This window comes from Periophthalmus magnuspinnatus, chromosome 23 (assembly GCF_009829125.3).
Source record: "Periophthalmus magnuspinnatus isolate fPerMag1 chromosome 23, fPerMag1.2.pri, whole genome shotgun sequence".
NCBI classification, from domain to species: Eukaryota; Metazoa; Chordata; class Actinopteri; order Gobiiformes; family Gobiidae; genus Periophthalmus; species Periophthalmus magnuspinnatus.
In genome coordinates, this window is record NC_047148.1 from 1,728,507 (window position 1) to 1,754,196 (window position 25,690).

Below are 25,690 nucleotides of genomic sequence, written 5' to 3' on the forward strand. Positions count from 1 at the left end.
CAGAACATTCAACACACAGATCATACAACACAGAACACACACAACAGAATACACAACACACAGAATATACAACACAGAACATTCAACACACATAACATACAACACACAGGCTACACAATCCACAGAACATACAACACACAGAAGTTACAAACACACAGAGCATACAACACAGAGCACATAACACTCAGAACATACAGCAAACAGCCAGAATTCCACTCAAAATGCAAAGACAATTTACATGCAAGAAAGACATTAGTGTAACTATCTGTATCTGTTTTTACAGGTACAAGAAATGTCCTACCTCTGCCTGTAACTTAGAGACCAGTATCTGTAGTTTGTCAATCTCCTGATCCTTGGCCAGAACGCTCTCTTCCAGCTCATCCACATGTTGCTGGTTGTCTTCTCTTAGCTTCACCTGAAGGTTCCTCTCTGCAGTAGCCTGGGATGCCATCTGCAGAGCCTCTGCCAGCTACAAAACACTACAATGCATTAACATGGAATGTATTTGTGCATGGAACATGTCCATGGCAACAAGCAGAAGAAGGCCCTCCTACAGGGCAAATAAAAGTCAGGTTTGTGGAGATGCAAGCCTGCTCACAGTAACAACACTGGTTTTTCAACATTTTTCAGTGTAATAACCACAAGAAAAACAAAAAAAACAAAAGAGACATGCTTTTATGTTATCCATTTTGTGGCTTGTTAAATACTGTGTTTCTGGTCAGGAACAGAGAGGGCTGGGCACTGATTGAATGACCTTGGTTGAATGTACCTTGACAACCCAGTCCACAGTCCAGTCTGGCCATTGGGACCACACCATGAATTAAAACTTTCTTCATGCTTTATTAAGCATATTTTTTAATTTCCTTGATAATAATCCAATCTTATTGTAATTCATTATTATCCTATTCTTGTTGTTGCAATAATTTCTCCAAATCCCCAATCCCCAATCCACACCCTCAGATCTACAGGCAGCATGCTCCTCCAGATCCCCTTCACCAGGGTCCGTACAATGGGGAACCGAGCCTTCTCTTCAGCTGCACCGCAAATGTGGAATTGCTTCCCTGCCCAGCTGAGAGCCGCACAGGGCCTGGACTTTTTAAAAAAAAGCTAATTTAAAGACCTTTTTATTTAGAAAAGCTTACTGCAGATGTTTTTAGTTTTTAGCAAATAGGATTTTAATGTTCTTTTATTGTAGCACTCTGGGATTTTGTTTCATGAAGAGTACATTATAAATAAAATGTATTGTTATTTTATTATTATTATTATTATTAGTAGTAGTAGTATTAGTAGTAGTAGTATTAGTATTATTAGTATTATTATTATTATTATTAAATTCTATACAAGTGTTAAGACTAAATCTCTGAATCAAATGTTGTGTTTCACTGCACCTCATCCTCTAGTCGAAGCACAGTGCTGTTAAGTTCTGATGTCTTCTTTTCCTTGGAGTCTCTGTCGAGTTCAAACTCCTCCAGTTGTCTTTCTGCATGCCACAACTTCTCTGCTAAAGTCTGAGCATGCTGTGTCTGCTTCTCCAAGCTCTCCTAGTTAAGCATAAAAAAACATAAACATTAAAAAAAAAGTATAAAAGTATAAGTATATATATATTTTTATTTATTTATTTATTATTATTTAAATTTTTCTTTTTTAATTTTTCTTTTTCTTTATTTATATATATATATATATATATATATATATATATATATATATATATATATATATATATATATATATATATATATATATATATTTATTTATTTATTTATTTATTTATTTATTTATTTATTTTTTTTTTTATTTTTTTATTATTTATTTATTTATTTATTTATTTTTATTTTTTTTTATTTTATTTTTTTTTTAATTATTATTATTTACATTTTTCTAGCATGGACACTTTTGTCCAGTTGAATCACATGTCAAGTTAAGGTTGATACCCTGTGCACCCTGTGACATGCCCTTCTGCGGACACAAGTGTTACGAGGGCCCATTATCACTGTTTGCAGTTTTAATTTTGAGGTTATTTTTTGTTTGCTACCTTCTGTGTGTTCATTCATATTTTTGAGTGAATATCTACAATATAAATATACTGTCCACTTATACTGTCATATAAAGTGCATTACTGAATTTTCTGTGGCCTAAAATCCATGGCAAAAAACATAATATAACTTCAGCTAAATAACAAATATCTGAATGTGGGACAAGGGGAAGCAGCTAGATAACGTACTACTTACACTCACCCTGTTTTATTTAACTACAGCTACAACTTATTTATTTAAGTCCCACTTTAAGAGATTTTGTTATCAGGTGTGTGTGAAAAGAAATTGGCCTTTTTGTCTGTGTGATGCCCACAATGTGTGGTCACATTGTTTTTATTTAATGTCATTTTGTAAATGAGTATTAGTGGTGGTTTTATTTTGAGAAATTAACACTTGTAATTCTGACTTTCAGAAATTGACCACTTGATGGCAGCACACGGTGCCATCGGAGACGGTTTGAGGGAGGTCTGGCTTCTGTATATATATATATATATATATATATATATATATATATATATATATATATATATATATATATATATATATATATATATATATATATATATATATATATATATATATATATATATATATATATATATAAATAAATAAATAAATATTTATTTATTTATTTATTTATTTATTTATTTGCTAGTCGTGTTTGTTGTATTTGACCTTCCTATTTCTCCATTGGCTCTATACTGTGTTGTAAAATGGTCCTCCGCTGAATTTTGATTGTGTACATGCTAATGTTACAATTACAGTTACACCTAATTTACAAATAAAGTTAATCTCCAGTCACAGAAAGCCAAGACAACACAAAATGAATGCTGCTGTCTCACTTTGTTTATTTCAGCTGCCAACTCTCCCCTATACCTGCTACATCTGCTTTGCTAGTTTGACTTGTGTCTTACCTCTGCATCTTGAATCTGGTTTTTCAATGACTGTTGGAGAAAATTAAACGCATATTCTTGGTTGTTGGCCTCTACCATTATCTCCCGGGCTTGTTTCACCTCAGTCTGCAAAAAACAGCAAAATACTACACCTTAATATATAAGACCAGGTTAATTCTCAGTAAATGAGTGCAAATTTATATGTATTAACAACTGAACTTTGTGATATATTAAAGAGGGTATTAATTGCTAACACAAACCACATTTTGATCACCATTTTACCTTTTATTGTTTTGAAAATTCTTCATGGTAAATGGTCACATTTTTATATATTCATACACCAGTGCACACAGAAACTCAGGGCGAGATGGGTTAAGTGTCTTGCCCAAGGACACAACGACATCATTCATCTGTGTGAGTTAGAATCTCACCGGCAACCTGTGGATCCGTGGACCTGACCGCTCAACCGATGATGTTCACGTTGAGAGCGGGATATCCGCCAAAAACAACTTATTAATATGTTTAATAGGTTTTGCTTTCATTTTCGACCCTCCAAGTGTAAGGCTGTTCATAGCACAGAAATGTACACATAAATGATAAGCAGTGCTATGTTAACATTTCTGTCTCTCCAGAACTGACTACCTAGCACTAACCCAAGATGAAATAACAACAGACTGCACAGTGGACTCAGGACTGACCTCCATCTCCCGACAGCGCTCAGCCATAGCCTGATTCTCTTTTTCCATTTCCAGCATTTGTTCTCTTGTTCTCTTGATCTCATTGGTCAGTTGAGTATTGGTTCTCAGAAGGTCTTCGTTATTCACCAGCAAGCCCCGCATTTCAAACCTTTTTGTCAAAGGTGTTTATTATTATGTAATATTTATGCACACATTTTATTTGTCTTCTAGTAACTTTTTACCCTAGAAACACCTTTACATAAATGTTTCTGACCTTATCTGGTTTCTCTCCTTCTCCATCTCCACACTCTCTGCCTCCAAAAACTGGTTCCTCTGCAAAACAATATAACATATACAGATAAATATTACTCTAACAATCACAAGATATACTCTGAAATCATGTATTGATTTCACTCAAACATATAGCCTAATTATCCATAAATTCTGACTCAAACAAAGCTTTTACATTTTTTTCTTTTTACATTTTTATACCTCATAAACAGCTATGTCTGTTATTTTAAGAAATGTAGAACGCTCACCTTTTGACAGGCATCTAGTTCTTTAGTCAACTCCTCAATGTAATCTTTCTTGTTTGGATTGCCCAGAGTTGAGGAACGCACTGAATAGTGCGTTGTAGGGAGCACCTGAAAATGAAACAAAATGAATAGAAACATATTCACTTTAATTTTATTTTTGGCCTCTTTAGATTTGATGAATTTCTGTTCTTACGGGAGGAACGATCTCAGGTTTGCGTCTTAGTGTCTCGTAAGTGGAGAAGCGTGTCCGTCCAGCACCCACAGTGACAGAGGGTACTGGACTAATGCTGCGCCCATTGTAGTTGTACAAGTTCAGCTCAGAGGTAGCTGGAGACAAACCACCTGCTACCTGAAAGTTAACACACAGACATCAAAAAGAAACATTTATGATCGCTCACTGCTTCTTTTGCTCTTATCATTTCTGGACTCAGCAATCAGACTGCTTTAGTCAGTTGAGCCACAAGCATCAAACCACAAATGTAGCCAGTTCAGAATCACACAGTCAGCAAAAAAGTGTAGTTTCTCCTCGAGAACAAAAAAGGAAAAAAAATGCATAACCACCTCAAAGTGTGTAAAAATCCAAATAAAAAGTAATATTTAGGTATTAATAAATCCAGCTGTAAAAATGTCTTACATGATTGGAAAGTTTTATGTATTTGTGTAGATACAAAACTGGCCAAAAAATTAAAGCTACTGAACAGAAAAAGTCCTGTAGTGCATGTCCCGCTTCTGAACAAAAGTAATGTTCAAATGTAAAAATGTTGAGTACCCCTTGGATTTAGAAAATCATCAACACCTTCCTGGTATGACATCTGCTGTGTAATTACCTCTCTGATAGCAAGGCATGTGTAACAGGACAAAACAATTATAAATGACTGAAAACAATCAGCAGACTGACCTTATATTCAGACATCCGAAATGTAGGATTATAGTCCATGGAGGCAGTAGTGGAGTAGGGACTGTTGAAGACTCGCAATGAACCATCACTAATACCCCCCTGTGCCACAAAAAAGGCCATAATATTAATATTCATAATTTTGCAAATGAGTTCAATAAAGTGCATATGATAGGTCAGACAACTAATTTCACTAAAACATAATAAACAATTATACTTGAAATTTCAAATGAAGGTTTAAACTGTCAGAAAAATCCCTTCCTTGCTTGTAAATTGTCCCTGTATTTTAGATGGAGTTGTCTGTGTTGTGACATAGTGCTTTCACTTTTATACCTCAGCCAACTTCCTGTAATTTTGTACTTTTCTTTTCAATTTTATTACTGTGCAAGTGATACATATTTACCAAATGCATTATCCTATCAAACTAAGTAATAATTATAAAAAACATGAAAACCTGTCATATACACGTCAACTGCTGTATAAAGTATAAACATCTGAAAATCTCTACTGAACCTGAACCACACTGCTCATTTCCATTTTACTATGAATGGTTGGTGCAAATTTGCTTTCAATAGTTCATATATAGTTTTTCTATAGTTTATATAGATCTTTTCTACCTACAAGGCAATCAAATGGCTTTACATCAAGAACTATTCACCCATTCAATCACACATTCACACACCAGTGTATGCAGATACTAGGGTGAGGTGGGAAGAGGCAAGTTATGTGTCCTGCCCAATGACACAACAGTATTCCTCTGTAGGAGCAGGAATCACAACGTCAACCTGTGAGCCAGAAGATCTAAGGCACATGTGTCAAACTCAAGGCCCGGGGGCCAAATGTGGCCCTGGACATCATTTTATGTGGCCCTCAACATGGTAAATTAAAAGGTATGATGGTCTAATTTTATTAAGAGATATGTCATTACACAGGCATATTTTTTTACATCTATTCAAATGAATATGCAATATTTGAAACCTGAATAAGTAATAAATACAGAAACGGTTAATTAACAAGTTAAAGTAGTTACATCTATTTTACATCTGGCCCTTTGAGGGCAGCCATTTTGCTCATGTGGCCCTCTGTGAAAATGTGTTTGACACCCCTGATCTAAGGGGACTAAAATAAAGCCGACAGAAAACAGATTTCCTGTGTTCGGGAGTGAAAGATGATGAATAAAATGTGCATCCCGGCTTATCCAGGGCCAGATCGTGAGGGCAGCAGTCTGAGCAGGGACTCCCAGACTTCCCCCACTCCAGACACATCTTCCAGCTCCTCTGGTGACCCAAGGCGTTCCCAGGCCAGCCGAGAGGCATAGTCCCTCCAGCGTGTCCTGGGTCTTCTCCAGGGCTTCTTCTTCTTCTTCTTCTTTGCTTTTGTATGCTTTTTTTTTTTTTTTTTTAAGAATTTGACATAATTGAAGCATTTTGAAATATAGCAGTCATGGGCAGGTCAACCACTGATTCTGACTGATGGTTTGAATTCTGTATTGAGTGTGTAAATTTGTAGTGCAGTTGGGTGTGCGCCATGCAAACTCCTGAAAACACTCCATTATGGACAACTGTGCTTTACAAATCCCACATGGAGCTGGAATTATAGATTCCACCAGCAGCAGGAATCTATCCATAGACTGTATAGAGGTGACTTCATGGCTTGAGAAGAGCTAGCACTGCACCAGGAAAAGTGAATGAGCTCATGCATGAGCATGCATGTATAATATTATTGAGAACAATGAATGTAATAAATAGCCCTGTTCTATGTTTTGGCCAGCATCTGCTTAAATGCAGACATATTTACTGAAGATTTCTTGGATGAAACACTTCTTCAAATTCTTTGCAGATAAGCAAAGTGCTGCGCCTCATGGCAGTTTTTGTAAGCCCGCATCGCAAGAGGTGAGAGTGGACTGGAGCAGGCTGAAGTTAAAGATGAAAAATTCAGATTTTAAAACAACTAAAAAACTAAATCAACTACATAAACTCATCATGGATAATAATCTGGGTGCTAGGAATGTGTTAAGAATGTGAGGAATAAATTTGGACCACTGCAAACAGTTATAAAATAAAGTAGAACTGTTTCTCACTCGGTCTGACGGGGTGTCCCAGTCCCGTGACGTAAGTGATTCCAGGGACCCTCTGTAGTTAGTAGGTCCCAACCTGGTGCTTTCCCAGCGGGGTCTGGGTCCATTCTCACCCCCTGCTATTCCACCACTGTTAATGTCCTGCTCTCTGGAGCCTGTGCCATTGGTCTTCAGATCATTATTAAGAAACAGTTGATATTTGGGATTTTGGCTGGTTGACATGGGCTGAGGTGTTACTGGGCCATCATCAGTACTGTTGTGCTGCTCAGATTCCTATAAGAGACAGAATATAAAATGGTAAAAAACAAAATAAACTAAGCAATATTGAAGATTGGAAACATGGATTTATTGTCAGGATAGCAACAAAATAATCTAAAATAATGTAAAAAAAACCCCAGACAGAATCACTTTGTCATTTACTGGAAAAATATACATAATTTGTGTGTAGACTAAATCACCATAATTAGAATCACTATTATACAATTTCTGGAGTGGAATTCCTCCCTGTACATCACAAGTTGATTAACCTTATTAGAGCCAACTATGCACCCTCAACCTGCCAGAAAATTCCTGAGGGAACCCCAGACCACCCTGCATTTAAAATAGACTGCTACAAAATCAATGCAGAATTTAATTCAGGGCCCATTATTCATGGACTAATGGCTATAAAGGTATTGGCAAAAGTACGAAATTTTAGACTATTTATTACTGTGGGTGTGGGCACGGGTGCATCATCAGAAATTTCACCTAGGGTGCCAAAAAGCTAGGGCTGGCACTGCACCAATGGCAGCAATACACATACAGAAAAAGTGGAAGCACTGGCCTGTTGGTGTTATTTACTGACCTATATTCAGGTTTCAGGTTTTTATGGTGCTGTATTGTTTTTGATGCTAAGTGAAGTTGATGAGCTAACATCGTACAAAGTTCAGAGCTAAAACCAGAGCAACAATAAGTGATTGAGAAAATATAGAAAATTTAAGGTCAAGCAGAGAGGTTAGGAAAGTTGAACTGAAAATTTTATAGGTGTAAGGCTCTTATTACCAGCAGAATGTTACCATAATAAGAAGTAGTTATTAAATAGAAGTCATGTTAGTATACTGGATCAGAGCAGAGCAAAAGGATAAGTTAGTCTGTTTTGAGCAGGGATTTCACTTGCGTTATGGAGTGAGACTTTTTTTTTTAGAAGTTACATACCATGTTGTTGTGCTTTGTTAAAGGCCCCTGAAGAAGCTGTTGAAAATAAGAAAAAGAAAATTACTAAAATAAAAAAATAAATAAATAAAAAAGACCAAAACACAGCCATCTACTACTTTGACAAGGTTTTGTGTGCATGTCATTGCGTGTATTCTTTATTATTCAGCTTCAAGTATGGGCTGAGATAAATGATCTCTTGGGGACAATACATTACATTACAATACGTTAGCATTCCTAATTTATAATCTTTGCATTTGGAAAATATACGTTATAAACTACACCTCTGTTTCTAATGAGGAATTTAGACATTTCGATTTTTTGAAAATAACAAGGCCAGTTATGTTGCCCGGGGCCCCACCCTGGAGCCGGGCCTGGGGTGGGTGCTTGGCAGCGAGCGCCTGGCGGCCATGCCCTTCCCCATGGGGCCCGGCCAGGCCCAGCCCGAAGGAACAACGTGGGGCCATCTTCCCGTGGACCCACCACCTGCAGGAGGAGCCATGAGGGGAAGTATGAAAGTGGTGTGTGCGTGAATGATTGGTGGTGGTCGGAGGGGCCGATGGCGCAGATTGGCAGCCTCACTTCCATCAGTCTCCCCAGGGCAGCTGTGGCTACAGTAGTAGCTTACCATCACCAAGTGTGGAAATGAATGAATAATGACTATAGTGTAGCGCTTTGAGAGGCTTTGAAAAGCGCATTACAAGTGTAAGGCATTATTATTATTATTATTAAAGTGCAGAGAGATCTGGTGGGGACCTTGACGACCGGACCGGACATGGAGACTAGCTCTGGGGACATAGAATGTCACCTTGCTGGGGGGGATGGAGCCTGAGCTTGTGCGAGAGGTTGAGCGTTATCGGCTAGATATAGTCTCACCTCCACGCACAGCTTGGGCTCTGGAACCCAACTCCTTGAGAGGGCCTGGACTGGGCCTGGGGAGCGGCGGCGAGCTGGTGTGGGCTTGCTCATTGCCTCACAGCTCAGCCGCCACGTGTTGGAGTTCACCCCGGTGAACAAGAAGGTTGCGTCCCTGCGCCTTCGGGTCGGGGACAGGTCTCTCACTGTTTTGTCGGCCTATGAGCCGAACAGCAGTGCAGAGTGCCCGGCCTTCTAGGAGTCCCTGGGAGGGGTACTAGACAGTGCACCAACCGGGGACTCCGTTGTTCTCCTGGGGGACTTCAATGTTCATGTGTGTAATGACAGTGACTCTTGGAGGGGCATGATTGGGAAGAACGGCCTCCCTGATCTGAACCTGAGCGGTGTTTTGTTATTGGACTTCTGTGCTAGTCACAGTTTGTCCACAACAAACACCATGTTCGAGCACAAAGGTGTCCATCAGTGCACGTGGCACCAGGACACCCTAGGTCGGAGGTCGATGATTAACTTTGTTGTCATGTCATCTGATCTCCGGCCGCGTGTCTTGGACACTCAGGTGAAAAGAGGGGCTGAGCTGTCAACCGATCACCACCTGGTGGTGAGTTGGATCCGTTGGCGGAGGAGGAAGCCGGACAGACCAGGCAGGCCCAAGCGCATCGTGAGGGTCTACTGGGAACATCTGGCGGAGCCCTCTGTCAGAGGGGTCTTCAACTCACACCTCCGGGAGAACTTCTCCCTGATCCCGGGGGATGATATGGAGTCTGAGTGGGCCACCTCTATTGTCGATGCGGCTGCTCATAGCTGTGGTTGTAAGATCTGCGGTGCTTGTCGCGGCAGCAATCCCCAAACCCGGTGGTGGACACCGGAAGTAAGGGATGTCATCAGGCTGAAGAAGGAAGAGGACCTTGACTGGGAATGTTGTGTCGGATGGTGGAAGGAATACTTTGAGGATCTGCTCAATCCCACCGTCTTCCAAGGAGGAAGCAGAGACTGGGGACCCAGAGGTGGACTTGTCCATCACCCTGGCTGAAGTCAACAAGGTGGTTGGCGAGCTCCTCTGTGACAAGGCTCCGGGGGTGGAGGATATCCATTCTGAGTACCTCAAGTCTCTGGGTGTTGTGGGGCTGTCTTGACTGACACGTCTCTGCAACATCGTGTGGCGGTCGGGGACAGTACCTCTGGATTGGCAGACCAGCGTGGTGGTCCCTCTGTATAAGAAGAGGGACTGGAGGTGTGTGCTCCAATTACAGGGGAATCACACTCCTCAGCCTTCCTGGTAAGGTCTATTTCAGGGTACTGGAGAGGAGAATCCGACCGATGGTCGAACCTTGGATTTAGGGGGAGCAGTGTGGTTTTCGTCCCGGTTGTGGAACACTGGACCAGCTCTATACTCTCCATCGGGTCCTTGAGGGTTCATGGGAGTTTGCCCCCACAACAGAAGAAAATGGATGGATGGATGAATGTTTTTATTTTTAGGCATTAGAGCGCTCTGTGCTGTCAGTAGTGAGAATAAAAAATGGAAAAATAAACAAATCTCCAGTGAATGCTATGCTAATAGAGCCTAATAAAGCCATGCATTATTTGCCAACACAATTTGGCCATAAAATTAATTTGGTGATGGTTTATGGGCTTCCATTTTGCAAAACTGGTCAAAAGCAAATGGAATGCTTAGAGATGACAATTTAGGATTAATAAAATAAGTACGAATTAAAAAAAAAACAACTCCAGGTGTGTTTCTGATGAGGCAACAGCAGTATAAGTGTAATAACTAAGACTAATATTATACTATGAATACTGCTACAATAATAAACTCACACAAGTATGCATAAGGAGCATAGACCACCCGAACTAATCAGTAAAGCTAGGAAGGAAAGGAGACATTGCTTTTTTAGCATAGGAACTTTGGGAGGTTCCTGACCAGCAGCAAGGAGCTTTGAGGCATCCCACAATTCACGTGCAGATCAAACTGCAAATAATTTACAAACACTAATTTACAAGTTATACATTGCGGCAAATTACTAATAATATTATATATTAATTTATATTACAATGTGTTTAAACAGCTTTGCACATATTTGTTTACGTTTTACAGAAACAAAACTTAAACCACATGGCTCATTTGCATAAAGAGTAGCTGAAAAAACAGCTTGCACCTTGTGCCATTGATGTGGTCAGCTGCTGTCAGGCCTTGACCCAAGTTGTTTTTCCAGCGTGTGCTAGTACTCATGTGCAAATAAGAAAAGACAAAACATTTTCCCAAGTTCTAAAGGAACAGTGGCATTAGAACAGTGGGAAGGTGGATTTGTACTTGAAAAAAGAGGGATATTGCTTAAAGGTGCGCTATGTAACTTTTCTGATAGGTAGTCCAATAGCTGCTTGTTCGTGGAGGTGTTACTGTGACAATAGTAAAATTGGTCTGTTATTAAAAAGGTGCTTATTGCAACTCTTGAATAATGGTATTACTTCACCCATAAGGAACTTAATTTGCATCTTTTTTCATTATAATGTAAGAAACATATTCATAGATAAGTACCTTTTAAGTTATAAACATTTTGCATTGTTGCTTGAGCCTTAATTTCCCTAAGTAACTTGCCTGACATCCACAGAATACACACTTTTTCAGTTTGTTACGTCACAGTGAATCTCCCCGATTTTAGATGGCGATGATTGACAGGTGTGTGTGCATGATCAGTCCATATCAAGACAAATATGGCTGCTTACGAGGAAAACTAAAACTGAAGTTTTAGTTGCTTTTTCTGTTTATTCATTTAGGCACAATTCCCAGTCATCTGTATACCACAGCCATTGCATAGATGAGGTAAATAATCTATGATATAATCCAAAATGAGTAAAACTGTCAAGTTAATAAAGCACTCCATAACATCCACATATTCACTATATGTCCCAGTCTCCTGAAGGCTTCCAGTTTGGGAAATTGATGGATCCTTTGTGTTTACTTTGATCAAGGAATTTCAATTATGTGATGTTAAAGGTCCTATATTAAACAATTGACTGTTGAGTTGTGTTTTGTATCATTCACACATGTTAGAGTAATCCTTTATTAGTCTGTTTACATCTCCAAAGCTCAAAATACTCTACTCCAACTTGTGATGTCATGTAATGGTAGTTTTCAAGTTATAAACCAACTTTCACCTTTTGTGTGTAGAGATTGGCAATTCTAGGGCTGAAATTATCCTTTGGAGGACTTCCTGTTTTACAACATGACATCACAAGGTGGAACAGAGTGTTTGTTTCATTTGAGAGAACTTGGCCATCAAAACACAACTTCTGGTACGGTATGTTTGTGATAAGGAAACAACATTATAACATAGCTCAGAAATAGTGTAATATGGGCCCTTTAAACAAATTAAATGCATGTTTGATGTGTACTTAAAGGCCAGCCACAATTTATTCCTTTTTTTAAAGTTAAATATTATTTGGGCCTACTTTAACTGGTTGCCATTACATGTCTTTTTGTTTGTTTGCTGTAGAATTTATAAATATATATGCATGACTCTTGCTTAACACAACCTGTTGAGTCCAGTAAATAAAGGTGCTATAAACCATTTTAACACAACTTTTGAAAGCCTCTACTCCATTTTATGAAGCTGTTTAAATACATAAAATACATATGACTCATATTTGTAATTAATTCATGTCTCTTTTCAATTTATAATACTTACTTGTTCACAAGTACAAATGTAGAGGGACCACTTGATAAAAATAGCCTCAAGTCTAGATGGCCTGAGCAGAGTGAACATACAATGTGTAGGTGTGAGTAAGGTGAGGACTCTGGGTGTGTCTGGAATAGTGGCAGTGTGCCAGTAGACACACCGCACAAACTTGCTGGTATGATGTGGGTGGGGCTTTATGTAACAGGTGAGAAGAGGCATCCCACTGTTTTGATAAAGAAAAGGTAAGTAAATATTAAAAGTGTATATGAATACTAATTTCACTAAAATATAAGAAAACAAAGATTTTACAAAATAGTTTTCTCTCTCTCTCTTTATAATTCCACTTTCTGTTTCTAGTTCTGTTACCTAGCAACCATAATGTTAACAAGGGCCAACGCTTGTCTAAATTACACAATAGCTATGACTAGATGGATAAAAATAGATAACAACAACTTTATTTTGCTAAATCAATGCTTAATCAGTCAAAAAGTAAATTGTCCCTGCATTTTGGATGCAATTTTTGGTGTTGATGACATAGGTAGAGTGATTCAGTTTTAGAATTCAGTGCTGCTTCCTGTATTTATGCACTTTTTTCTCAACCTTTTTCCTCAAACTGCTGCTTAACTGATGTAAAACTATGAGCACTATTTAGCTAGGTACATTTAGGTACTATCCCACCAAACTGGGCCAGATCAGGAATTTAAACTACAAACCTTGTAGTTTAAACATTCTCCTTGAAACATTCCATTCATTACATTAAAGTGTAAAACATTGGTATTATACAATCATCAGTGCCCTGTGGCCACAAATCCATATCTGAGGGAGGGCCACGTTTGATAATTGTTATATTGTTTGGTCTTCCCACTATTAATTTTGCATCAAAAAAAAAAAAAAAAAAATTTTAAATCCTCCAACTGCTAACCCAACTGCTAACTGGAGAGATGTCACAACTACCCTTAATGATCAAGTTTGCTCCCCTCCCCCAACCCCTCCCCATGCTTGTATATGGGAAGCTGCAGCTAACCATTATTTTCGTAGTCCACTTGTCAGCACTAACATTTTTTTTTTTTTTTTTTAATAGTCGAATAGTCAAACTAAACTTTCCACACTGCAAAATCTCAGTCAAAACTGGATCCCCCAAATTTCCATTATTACTCATTAGTAATACCCTGTATACCCTGCCCAATCAAACACCATATGGTTACACATCGAACAAACACTTTGTCAGTCAATGGCACACCTGTTTTAAGGTAGAAACAACAGCCTTAACTCTGATAGCAATCTCCAACCAATCTAATACAAACATCTTCATAGCATACACTACTCAGCTGAAATTAGTATTACGACTGATATTTGGTGCAGACAACTGCACACAAAACGGCCCAGACACTTACATCCACACCACAGTTTGGCTGTCACATCTCAACCTCTCTCTGTCCTGTTGGAACCTTAGAAAACAGTGGAACTGGAACAACGACTACATTCCAAAGGAATCTGACTGCCATAACCCAGCACTCAGCTCTGGTAAACCAAATAAATAAATAAATAAATAAATAATGCATCAAATGCCACCACAGATCTGTCACCATCAACCTCCTGATTCCAACCACTAGAACACAGCACTGTACCCTGGGAGACTGAGCCTTCATTGCAACCACACTACCCTCTGGAGCTCACTCCCATAACTCATCAAGAATCAGACCCATTGCAGCTCAAAAGGCACTGGTTTAAACAGACCTTTCTTTTTAGGCCTGAGCCCCTACAGGGCATAGGGCCTACTGCTTCCTCAACGATGATCATCATAATTCATCGCATTGTTACAGACTGTTTTGCTGAAGTTGCTTGCGAAGCACCCCCTGATCTAACTCCAGTCATTGACCTCATGGTGACGTAGGGCCAATGTTTTTGCGAAAAATATTTTTATTTTTAGACCAGAGCCCCGCCTAATAGGCGTAGGCCTATTGCTCAGTCTGTTTTGTTGAAGTTGCCCCTTGCAAGAATCCCCTTGCCCTGACTCCAGTATCCTAGCAACGATATGCATATTTGTTGCCATGCTAACATGTTATTGTCAACAATGAGTCAATGGGCGACTCATGTTATCAGATATTATTATTTTTATTTTTAGGCCCGAGCCCTTACAGGGTGTAGGGCCATTGTTTTTGCTAAATATATTTTTATTTTTAGGCTTGAGTCCCTACAGGGCGTACGGCCTACTGCTCAGTCTGTTTTTTCGAAAATGCGCACGAAGCCCCTTGCCCTGACTCCAGTATCCTAGCAACGATATGCATATTTGTTGCCAAGCTAACATGTCATTGTCAACAATGAGTCAATGGGCAACTCATGCCCCCCAAACACAATGTTGGCACTGAGGTCTATCCAAGCATCCATGCCGCAGGCATGGGCCATGTTTATTACTGCTAAAATGAATGGAAATCAATGTGAGGTCAATTGGGCACCGTGATGTCATGGTGAATGACAAGTGGTTTGCCATTGACCTCGTGATTATGTGGGGAAAGTCAAGAGCTTTCAAAAAACGTATAATATGTCAAACCAATGTCTAATATGTCTAGCAACCCATATCATCGTCAACACTGAGTGGGCTAGCACACTCTTGGCACTGAGCCCTATTCAGGCACCCATGCTACTCCTTCTGCTCTTTGAGAAGGAATTTGACCCCCTGAACATATTCAAAAACTCACCAAATTTTGTTCCAGTATATATATATATATATATATATATATATATATATATATATATATATATATATATATATATATATATATATATATATATATATATATATATATATATATATATATATATATATATATATATATATATATATATATGCGATGAAAAATAAGTACCCAAGAGGTAAAGCCAGATGCCCATTCCTGAAGCACTGGAAACTGCCAAACAAGGGCTCCAAGCCTTGGCCAGCCACCGAAAGAGGTACACACGAGATAATGAAGCCAGACGAATAAACCTTCTGTTCACAACACAACTGGCGGAAGTGTACGCTTAATGGCAGGGTAATAACACCAGAACAGACCCACCAAGGCTGGAAACCAAACAGTGCTGGAAAGGTAAATGGGAAAAGGAGGCCTCACATAACAGTGATGCACAGTGGCTGGTGGCTCTGAGGGAAGACCACAGCAACCTTCTTGAACAGAATTCAGCCACCATAACAATGGCAGACATCCAGGAAAGAGTCTCAGGCATGAAAAACTGGACTGCACCAGTCCCTGACATGATCCACGCCTACTGGCTAAAGAAGCTCACTGCTCTCCATGAGCGCCTGGCAGCACAAATGAACCAGTTGCTAATGGATGGGACTCACCCTGAATGGCTAACCGAAGGGCGTACGATCCTGATCCAGAAGGATCCCTAAAAGGGTACAGTACCATCCAACTATTGTGTTGGAAAACCACCAATGAGGCCAATGGCAAGCCACTTGCACCATCAACAAGTGACCATCAAATGCGGCATATACCAAGGAGATTCACTGTCCCCACTGCTGTTCTGCATAGGTTTGAATCCCCTCAGCCAAATCATCAGCAACACTGGCTACGAATACCGACTCAGGAATGGGGCTACAATCAGTCACCTCCTCTACATGGATGACATCAAGCTGTACTCTAAGAATGAGCAAGACATCGACTCACTGATCCACACCACCAGGATCTACAGCAGACAGTGGAATGTCATTCGGGCTTGAGAAGTCTAGCCGGATAGTGACAAAGAGAGGGAAGGTAGTCCACACAGAAGAGGTCTCCCTTCCAGAAGGGACAATAGCAGACACTGAGGACAGTTACAAGTACCTTGGTATCCCACAAGCAAATGGCAACCTTGAAGAGGAAACAAGGAAAGTAGCCACGGCCAAGTACCTCAGATGAGTAAGGCAAGTCCTAAGGAGTCAGCTCAATGACAAGAACAAGATCCAGGCAATAAACAGCTATGCTCTGCCAGTAATCAGATACCCAGCAGGAATCATAGGCTAGCCATTGTACGTAGGAATAGGCCGAGGACTAGAGAGTCCAAGATCCATAAGTACATCAAGGACAAGGCCCCAACAGATGATGTACTCAGCAAATGTCTCATACAGTGGAGCGCAGAGGAAGAGGTGCTGGAGGAACCATCATGGAAGGACAAGCCCCTGCATGAGATGTACCACCGGAACATAACTGAAGTGGCTGATATCAAGAAATCCTACCAATGGCTTGAGAAAGCTGGACTGAAGGACAGCACAGAGGCACACATCCTGGCTGCACAGGAGCAAGCCTTGAGCACCCGAGCGATAGAGGCCCAGATCTACCACACCAGACAAGATACAAGGTGTAGGCTGTGCAAAGAGGCCCCTGAGACTCCAGAATCCAGCACATAACTGCAGGGTGTAAGATGCTGCAGGGAAAGCATACATGGAGTGGCATAACCAACTGGCAGCATAGTGTACAGAAACATCTGTGCAGAGTACGGACTGGAAACCTCAAGTTCAAGGTGGTGAACACCTCCAAAGGTAGTGGAGAATGATTGAGCCAAGATCCTGTGGGACTTCCAGAAACAGACTGACAGAATGGTGATGGTGAACTAACCGGACATTGTGGTGGTGAATAAACAACAGAGCAAAGCCGTTGTGGTGGGCATCGCAGTACCAAGTGATGGGAACATCAGGAAAATGGAACATGAGAAACTAGAGAAATACCAGGGGCTCAGAGAAGAGCTGGAGGAGGCCTGGAAGGTGAAGGTATCAGTGGTGCCCGTGGTGATCGGGGCAGCAACCCCCAAACTGGAGGAGTGGCTACAGCAGATCCCAGGAAAAACATCAGACATCTCAGTCCGGAAAAGCAAAGATACTGCGCAGAACCCTCAAGCTCCTAGGTCCAGAGAGCGTGGAAAAGAGGGGATGAGAGAGAGAGAGGATGAGGATGAGATTTTTTATATATATATATATATATATATATATATATATATATATATATATATATATATATATATATATGACTTCCTAAGACCCAAGCTCTTGCATGACATGCTTTATTAATTAACCTGACCTGATGAGTGTAAAAACAAAGAATTATCTTTTTACATTATGTAGTTTCTGAGAAAAGTAAAACAAATGTCCTCATATGTGGACATTTTAATCATTTTGATGAAACATTTGAATAATGATTTGCAAAAAACTATTTATTTAAGTCTCTGAACGCAACATTTGTCCTGAATGTAAAAACAAAATGAGAAACAACAATTGTGCCTCTTGGAACAATGTGTCTCGTGTGGTGAAGTGCTGCTGACAGGAGCAGGAAGACATGTGCCTTTACAAAAAAAAATAAAATAAAATAAATTCTAAACTCTTAAAAATATTCTAAATTGAAAAGTTTTGCATTTTTGCTGTTCTTCTTCTTCTAAAAACCCAACCCAAAATATGGTGTCCACATATGTGGGCGCTAATATATATATATATATATATATATATATATATATATATATATATATATATATATATATATATATGAGCTTGCAGGCCTTTTTTGTGGCTCAAAACACAATATGGTATGATGATCTGTTGAATTTGTGCTAAGAGCTGAGGAATGTTTAGCAGCATTTCTCAAAGCAGTGTTGTGGGCCACTCCCTTATGCAGAGTACCAGTCACTGCAGAGGTATGCACTTTGAAGCAAACCACACCTTTACATCAGGACAAAGTTGACCCTGATCTCAGGATCTTCCCACCTACCGATCAACGACATTCAACACAAAAATTTACTGTGTGAAAGTGTGATATTATTATTTTCAATGACAATATCAAAACATAAAAAATAACCATTATTGACAAATCCACCATTTTTTAGCAGCAGCGCAAGTTCAAGTAAACAAAGGAGCAGTAGAACAACCTTATAAGCAGCTGGGACACTACTGTTATGTGCTTTTATCACTCTATAGTGTCAGAATGCTTTTGAATGAATGCAAAATGTAATACATAGCATCATAAAATCTCCATCGGGTTAACATAAGCCAACTTAAAATTCCATGTGTAACAAACATGAATGAATTCAAATTTTGCACAAATTTCAGAGTCCTCTCCACCAGTATAAATGAATAAAGTGAATCTGGGATGGCTCTCAATGAAAGCAATCGGGAAAAGGAAGAATGTCCACGGTCCATGAAGTGTCCATGGTACAAGCACTGATATCTTTACAAATGCACAAAGCCTTCTGCGTTTGCATCTGTCCCCATGTTTATTTTGGTTTCTTTTGTTACTTCACCTTTGGCTACTGGCCAGACCACATTGCTGCCCTGTGATCTGAACCATTAATGAACCAGGTAGTCACTACAGTGGGAGACAAGCCAGATGGATTTTTGTGAGTTTGTGAATTCACAAAAAATATATCTTACTGACAAGGTTAAGGCTATTTTTCAGCAAATTAATATGGCAAGTTTGTGGACCCAATCAATTTCAAATAATGATTAAGATCAACAGTTATAAATCATAAGTTCAAAAATAGTGGATCTTCCATAGACCCCTGCCCTTAAAAAAATATGGTACTATCAAACTGTAGAATATGAAAGTAACCCATTGCAAAACTTAACTTGACTGATCCTCACAGAGCAGCTTGTTTGACTGACCCTTACAGAGTAGCTCCTTTGACTGCACACAATATAATTCATAGGAGCAAGATTTGTTATTGTGATTCTTACATAGTTAATAAATAATTTGCCATTCTTTGTCATCCTGAGCTCTGCTCAGTACACAAAAAGTGCTCAGTTGTACAGAGGTGTTCACTGAGCCCTGACAGACAAGCTGCCTTGTTTCATCTTCACTGGAGCTGCTCTTCCTGATTGACTGTTCCTGGGTTTCTTTTAAATGCTAAATGCTATAATCTAGACCACTACTTTAGAATGCAAAATTTCTCTCTCTTACTTACCAAAGATAACAGAGATAAGCACTCTATACATATTTCTCATTCTAGAAAATCGAACACCACATTATACACAAAGCGTCGCCAAAAAACAGAATCTCCAACTGTCAAAGCTAAAACCATTATAGACTTACTGATCTGCTGCTGCTCCACTCCCTCTGAGACAACACTGATCTGCTAAACAGGTTTGTCTTACACAAATGGTGCATGTCTTGTTGAGGCCCAGCCCCACTCCTCCCTCACCTCTATCTAATGCTGGGCATAGCCATCCACTGCAAATAAACAACAGCAGCAATTATTTTGATTACATTATATAATCAAAGCCAATAGACTGAACATGGAAAATACCAACAGTATGCATTTGGGTTACTGTGCTGCTTGAAGCTGGTTCAACATTCTCTGTATTTAAAATTAATGTTTATTAATTCAAATGTGTTTCATTTCATTTTGACCACCTGCCCCCGCATTATGATGCGAAGTTAGTAATATGTAATACAAATAATTAAATTAGTGTTTACTGCCAGATCTAACAACTGAAATTGAGGATAAAAAATTCATAGTTATACATTTAAATGTCATAATCCGAAAACAAATTATCTTCTATATCCTGCAATCCTGTATTGACCCCGGTAGTCTCTGTATGTGTATGTACACATGGAAAGAGGCGTGTCTTTCAGTCCAGCCAGAAAGGAAGGGGGAGAGAGTAAGAGTGATTAGTTACAAAGCACTCTCTCCTTGTTTTCCAAACCAACAGACATCCACTTTAAACGCATGCCTTGACTTTGTTTGAATGTAGTGTGCAAGTGAATGTTTGGTGGAGGAAGGTCAGTGGTGCAGTTGGTGGACTCACTTAACCTTACCTCAGGCAAACTGTTGAGTAGATTTCTACCATGTGTGTAGTATATGAGCCTTTGAGATTTTAAGCATCTGGAAAAACTCTATAAAGTAAATTCATTTTTTAAGATTAATAATATGTAGATATTATACACATTTATATATATATATATATATATATATATATATATATATATATATATATATATATATATATATATATATATATATATATATATATATATATATATATATATATATATATATATATATATATATATATACAGTCAATGGACCAAGATGTATTTAATATTTATCAAAACCTAAAGAAATTGCCTTGCCAAAGGAGACAGTATAGGAAGCATAGTAATTGCTTTCCTTACTCCTTCCACTGATGTAATGGATTAGAAGATGACAATGAATATTTTGAATATTGGGTGTAATGTTTATAATAATATAAATCTGTATAAATCTGAGAGCTGTTTAAATATCAAATGAAAAAGAAAAAAACAAACAAAACAAAAACAGCGTGTCCGTATTTGTAGCAAAAAGGCAATTTTGTTTCTTTGAAGATGAATGCATATTTATTTAAGTCTTAACTTTTTGTTTTGAATGTAGATATAGAATTTAGAATTTTGGGTGTACAGAGTGGATTTTGGGTGGTTTATATCCATGTGTTCAAGATGGTCTGATTAATATTCTTTGTGTGGGAGATGTACAGGGCTTGAGGACAAACTTTCACAATATCCATGTATCACCAGGTCACAAACCTGGTGATACATGGATACTGTGAAATTTTCAGTTGTAGTACTGAATCTTCAATTAAACACTATAAACACTTGTAAGTTTGGACACTGACTGAATCAATTTTTCACCTTGCCCTGACAACTATTTAGTGATGAAGTATGTGAATCTAAAACTGCCACTGTTAATGCAACTTTTCTTTTATTTCGTAAGTAGCCACAGTAATATACTCTGCATAATGTAGTGCTATAGTACATTTTATAGTACATTTTGAATGTACTGTAGTCTTTTATCCAGCTCCATACACCAAAGACACAAAGGACAAAAGTGAACACACAGGATTCATAATCGGTATAGATTTTATAGACAGATACAGAACCACTAGAAACCACAATGTAAAAGACTTCTGTAGTGAAAACCTATGTGAACCAGGTTTTAATTCAAAAGCTTTAAAATCCAAGTCAGACACAGTTTAGACAACAATTATTAAAAATCACATTTGTAAATTGTGCTTTTTGTTCCGTAAATGATTGTGTAATATTTTGTAGAGATCACTATCAATCAAAAAGTGTGATACTGGTCCTACAGGTCTGTGACTCCCTCCCATTACATGTTTCAAAATGTGCTAGCATTCTCTGGGCACTTTCTGGATGATGGTTAGTTATGTGCATAAATCTGATGACTGTGTTTATACTTAAACCACAAAGTGTCTTTTTTACTAGAGTGTTTTATTCACAAAGTTAACTTTTTCATACATTCTGAATTGTTTTGTGTCTTCTGTGCAATGTGTGCAAAAATATGCCAGATTTATGAAAAGTTTCAGAAAATATGCCAAAGTGTAGAAGAAAAGTTGTTAGAAGAGCAGAGCACTGGTGTGCTCTTATGGTGCAGGTTTTGATAGCTGCCCTCGTGAGACCATGTCTTCAAAGTGTTCAAGCAAAAAAATTCAAATTATTTTCCAAAATGTCTGCGGAGATGGGAGCTTCAGCCACATAACCTCTAACCTCTAACTGAGTAAACACATTGGACCTTCTGAAGGAAGCATGGAGTGAAGAACTAACTATGGTAAATGTCAATGAGGACCATATGGAATTGATTTAAAATATATCTTTGTGTCTATATGAGAAAATAAGTGAATGTGATTTGCTTTGAGACTGATCACTGGCCAATCTGTTTTTTATTTATTACAAAGTAAGATATTCAACTTAATAATAAACCATAATGTGAGACTTTTATGTCACTGTCCTGTTTTTCAAGCTGGAAATGAACTACACCACTCCCGCAAGGGTGGCAGAGAACCTTTGTATTGGGGTTTCATTTGCGCCTGGCACAGTACAGACAGAGCAAGTCTGAGCAGACAGTCAGTGACATCATCATACCTGTACTCGTAGTCATGGCTGAACGTCAAAGCTCACTCCTGTTGTGGCAAACACTGCCGCACCCCAAAGAACACGTCTAGACCAATATAGTCAATTTAAATGAGGGACGTATGGGGCCTTGCTTCCTTTGTTAAAAAACAAACACAACATCTTGCTTAACTAAATAAACTATAAATTGTTTATTATGTTTACTTTTTTTTCTGCTTTTCATTTTTAAAGGTTTTATCAATTTAATAATCATATTTGAAATATTCACGATATTCTGGCGATCTTCCGAGGAATGTGACAAAATGTGAATTAAGCATAAAATAACCACAAAAGGGCAGAAATATCACTTTATACCCTTGTATGGGAAATGACATGCAGGCATGGCCTGGTGGATCGCATGCTGCTGCTTGTCTCAAAAGTAATCTCAATGCTTTTCCTGAACTGTTCCACATAATTAGATTTAACCGTTTATCTCCATAGAGTCACACAGCTAACCAGCTAAACGAAGCTGCCAGTCTGCATCACCGGCCCCTCCGACCACCACTAACACTCTCACTGACCACATTCGTACCAAACAATGTGGATGAAGTGTCTTGCTGTCTAAATGTACCATTTATTCAAAAGTATTCTGCCACTATAGAGTGATGTAAATATAGTATGCCTTTAAACTACAGAAAATGAATTGTTCAAGCAACCTTTCATTCTGTAGTGGATTATGGAGATGTAATAGACATTGAAACCTTTAGATATACTCCTTCACTCAACCGTTTCATAACAGATGATGAATTTAAAACCCATCACTGTACACTCTATAAATAAGTAGGTTGGCTGTCACTATCTGTCAGAAGAGAACAACACTGTATACAATGTATTTATAAGGTACTTTTTCAGTATTATTTTGGCTAATGGACTTTATACACTGCTGCCAAATACATGGTCGATTTCCATGGTAATGGTCATCCGAGCTCTACAGATTGATAATCACTTAAGGCTGGCAATTAATCTAATACAGAAAATGTATTAAGATGCATGACTATGGAAGGCACACCTTGTAGACAATTTAAGAAACAGTACATATATTTGTCTCAATGTTATTCTAATGGACAAAGCCTTGTGGAGAGAGGTACGACAGGGGAGTTTCCTCTCGAGCTGGTTCAGCCACTACCTCAGAAGAATGTGAAACTAATAAACAGATTTCCAAGAGGTGTGGACTCATGTAGCCCACATTCCAGCAGTGGGAATAATTAACTGAACTGCTTCTGCCCAGGCTTTGTGTAGGTTCTGTCAGGAAAGTTCAATAAACCCGGAGCTACAGCATAAATTCAAGCATACTTAAAAAGCATTTTGTTTTCATCATTTTAGTTTGTTTATAGAAGATGAATAAGACTGAAAGGTGAAAGGTGAAAGGTGAAAGGGTCAATGCACATCCCATAAACAGACGTCAACACAAACCACGTTCATTATCACGGCATAGCAGCGATCCTCCATTATTTTTTTTAGCAATAACACAATTCTAAGCAAATATGTGTTTTAAATGGCGAAAGGTTCTCACAAAATGAGAAAGAAAAAGCTTGAAACCCATGTTCATCACCATAACTACTCCAATTTTGTACTCAAAACATTCTATGAGTTTGTATCATACTTTCATAAGGAGGGCAGAGGCCAATATAACTGTGGAATACAGTTTTGCAAGAAATATTGCAACAGAAAATCCTCATTTGTTGAAACCTATAATTTAGTGTGATGGACTGGGTCTACAGATTTGTTATAATAATCCTCTTGCCCTCTAACTGGTATGAATAACCATCTTATGACTTAATACTGCCTACACTTTTTTAAACTGTCTGCACGTTCTTGTGGTATATGGATAGGCCATATACTACTGAAATGACTGAAATAGAATGACCATAAACTATGTATTTTGATATTTAAAAGGCAAACTCTAACACATAATTCTCAAATGCCCTCCAGCTTGACATTAAAATATGGGCAATTTAGAATGGTGTGATGTAACAGGTGACAACCAGTATTGTACTGCCATCATTAAACAGAACATATATTTGGTGTGTATGTGTTTCTCCACCCATAAACATCAAGATAAAGAGGCTACTATCAGTTCTAAGAGCAGAGTACAAGCTGATACACCCTGTGTTTAAAGTAACTAAACAAGGACAGCCTGAGTCCACAGATCTTCATTGACTCGCTCATTCTCATAGCACTTTACTTTTGAGCAATGCCAACTAACAGTCCTGCACAATCTCTGATGTACATATAGGGCAAGGTATTTTGTTAGATATAAACTATGAGAGGATGAGACTGCATTTTGAACCAAATAACATTTAAAACCTGATCAAATCATACAGAATTATATACACATACAGTTTTTGCCTCTCAAGGCTGTGGTGAATGTTTCTTGTCATTTTAAGATGGCATTGTTATCTTCTCATGTTAACAACTGGTTAACTAAACATATAATTTACGATTTCTGCTTAAATCTATTCAAAAGATGCATATTGCAAATATTTCTGAGGCTTAAATAAATATGCATTTGTCAGAGAATATTCACTTTTTTACACTACCAGACAACTGCAGCAGGTAGCACATGTAAATGACAAGCAGGAAACAGAGTCTAAAGTCCAGTCTTACCTTAAGCAAGTGTCCTGTGCGAATATGTGCTGTTGCTGCTTTGAACTGATGCCAAACACAGCTGTGTCTCAACATGGAAAGGTGGGGCTTACTCAGAGGAGGAGTTACCCCTGAAATACGTAAGAGCTTTTAGACTGGAAATGTGTCACACTGACTGACTAACCAATCACTACACACTAACACTTTATTTCTTAAATACATGACACAGCTAGAGGCAGAGGCTTATATACAAAATTCTGTTTATGGTTGATTATGTATACATTATAATGGGACAAGGAAGAAGACAAGACACAGGAAGGCACCTCACTGGTCTGTCATTAATGTTCATATCT

At 38.5% G+C, this 25,690-nt stretch overlaps 1 protein-coding gene across 1 annotated transcript in view; it reads right to left on the reverse strand.

Moving 5' to 3' along the window:
• LOC117391649 (cingulin-like protein 1) overlaps positions 1-25,430 on the reverse strand; it is a 33,499-nt gene extending 8,069 nt beyond the window's left edge. Inside the window, exons 1-11 of the mRNA XM_033989509.2 lie at positions 25,359-25,430; positions 8,306-8,341; positions 7,115-7,384; positions 5,038-5,136; positions 4,333-4,488; positions 4,143-4,247; positions 3,878-3,936; positions 3,625-3,772; positions 2,948-3,052; positions 1,389-1,541; positions 302-469 (exon numbers count right to left, since the gene is read on the reverse strand). Of these exons, the coding sequence (XP_033845400.1) occupies positions 302-469; positions 1,389-1,541; positions 2,948-3,052; positions 3,625-3,772; positions 3,878-3,936; positions 4,143-4,247; positions 4,333-4,488; positions 5,038-5,136; positions 7,115-7,384; positions 8,306-8,308 (1,266 nt within the window). The 5' untranslated portion in view covers positions 8,309-8,341; positions 25,359-25,430. The remainder of the gene's footprint in view (positions 1-301; positions 470-1,388; positions 1,542-2,947; positions 3,053-3,624; positions 3,773-3,877; positions 3,937-4,142; positions 4,248-4,332; positions 4,489-5,037; positions 5,137-7,114; positions 7,385-8,305; positions 8,342-25,358) is intronic.
• Positions 25,431-25,690: the final 260 nt, after the last annotated feature.